Here is a 1,229-nt window from a genome sequence, read left to right on the forward strand (position 1 = left end):
AAACAAACAAACAAACAAACAAAATAAAACAAGAGCTGCGGCAGCGATCAAAACGACAAGCAGGGCATGCGACTTCAAATGTTTCCTCCAGTCTCCATGTCCGATTTGCACGTAAATCCTACCGTTCGACATGGTCCTGCTCTGGATGCTGGGGCTCATGGGTCCCCCACCCTTGCTGGTGTACGCCTGCACACGGATGTCATAGGTGGTGTCGGGGTTCAGGCCCCCGATGGTCATGCGCGTGTCACCCGTGCGGTTGGTGCTGTTCTGCTGGCTGTTGATGTCGCGGTAGACCACCACGTAGTAGGCGATCTTGCCGTTTCTCTCGGCCAGCAGCGGCGGGTCCCACGTCAGCTGCGTGCTGGACTGAGTCAGGCCCGTCACCTGCAGGTTCAACGGGAACCCCGAGGGCACGTCCTCAGGAGTGCCGATCTCCTTGGTGTAGGCCTCGCCCACGCCGGCGCGGTTACGGGCACTGAGGCGGAAGACGTAGGTGGCGCCCTTGTGCAGTCCCGTCACCGTGTAGTGGTCATCGGTGTTGCGCAGTTCACGCGACGTGTACGCGTCGTCGTCGGCGCGCTTGTACTGTAGCAGATATCCCATCAGCTCGCCCACCATATCTTTGGGAGGCTGCCACTGGATGAGCGCCGTGTTGCCCATGGTGGCGCTGATCATCATGGTGGGCTTGCCGGGCACTGGAATCACAATCACAGACTGTCACGTCTTTGGCTAAAACGGCTTTCATTTGCACTCAAAGACAAACTGCACTTGAGTATATACTCCGGTTTATTCGCAGAAACGTTCCAGTCTTGCTCACGCATATAAAGAAAAAAATGGCGCACCGAAGGTAAATGAACTCTCTAGATTTGACAGGACAAAGAGTCAAACGTACTAATACAAAATGAGAAGACTTGGAAGGAGCTGCTGTGGACCACAACTCAAACCCAGACGCTCGCACGCAGACTAACTCACGTGGCCACGCCCCCTTGAAGCACACATCCAACAATGCCCTTTGGAAAAGCAGTTTATTTCTTTCCACTCTCTTATGTTTTGTTATGTATTCATGCAAGGGCATTTCGGTCAACAATTATACTGTTAAAACCAAACAAAAACACGAGAGACGTTCAATACTCGAATGGAGGAACACTGTGTTCACCTGCTCCGGTGGTGGTGACCAATTTCGGTTTGCAACGAGGTCCGTCTCCCCTGGTGGTGTACGCCGCCACGGC

General features: G+C 53.8%; 1 protein-coding gene across 1 annotated transcript; it reads right to left on the reverse strand.

Annotated features, from left to right (window-relative positions):
- Window positions 1–57: 57 nt before the first annotated feature.
- LOC109509504 (receptor-type tyrosine-protein phosphatase F-like) lies at window positions 58–1,223 on the reverse strand (the record flags this gene model as incomplete). The annotated part of the gene is made up of 2 exons (XM_019859344.1): window positions 1,157–1,223; window positions 58–695 (listed from the first exon to the last, which is right to left on the reverse strand). A coding segment is annotated over exon 2 (621 nt), but the record flags the coding sequence as incomplete, so codon positions are not given.
- Between the last annotated feature and the right edge of the window lie 6 nt (window positions 1,224–1,229).

Source organism: Hippocampus comes, unplaced genomic scaffold (genome assembly GCF_001891065.2).
Source record: "Hippocampus comes isolate QL1 unplaced genomic scaffold, H_comes_QL1_v1.1 C16922016, whole genome shotgun sequence".
NCBI lineage: Eukaryota > Metazoa > Chordata > Actinopteri > Syngnathiformes > Syngnathidae > Hippocampus > Hippocampus comes.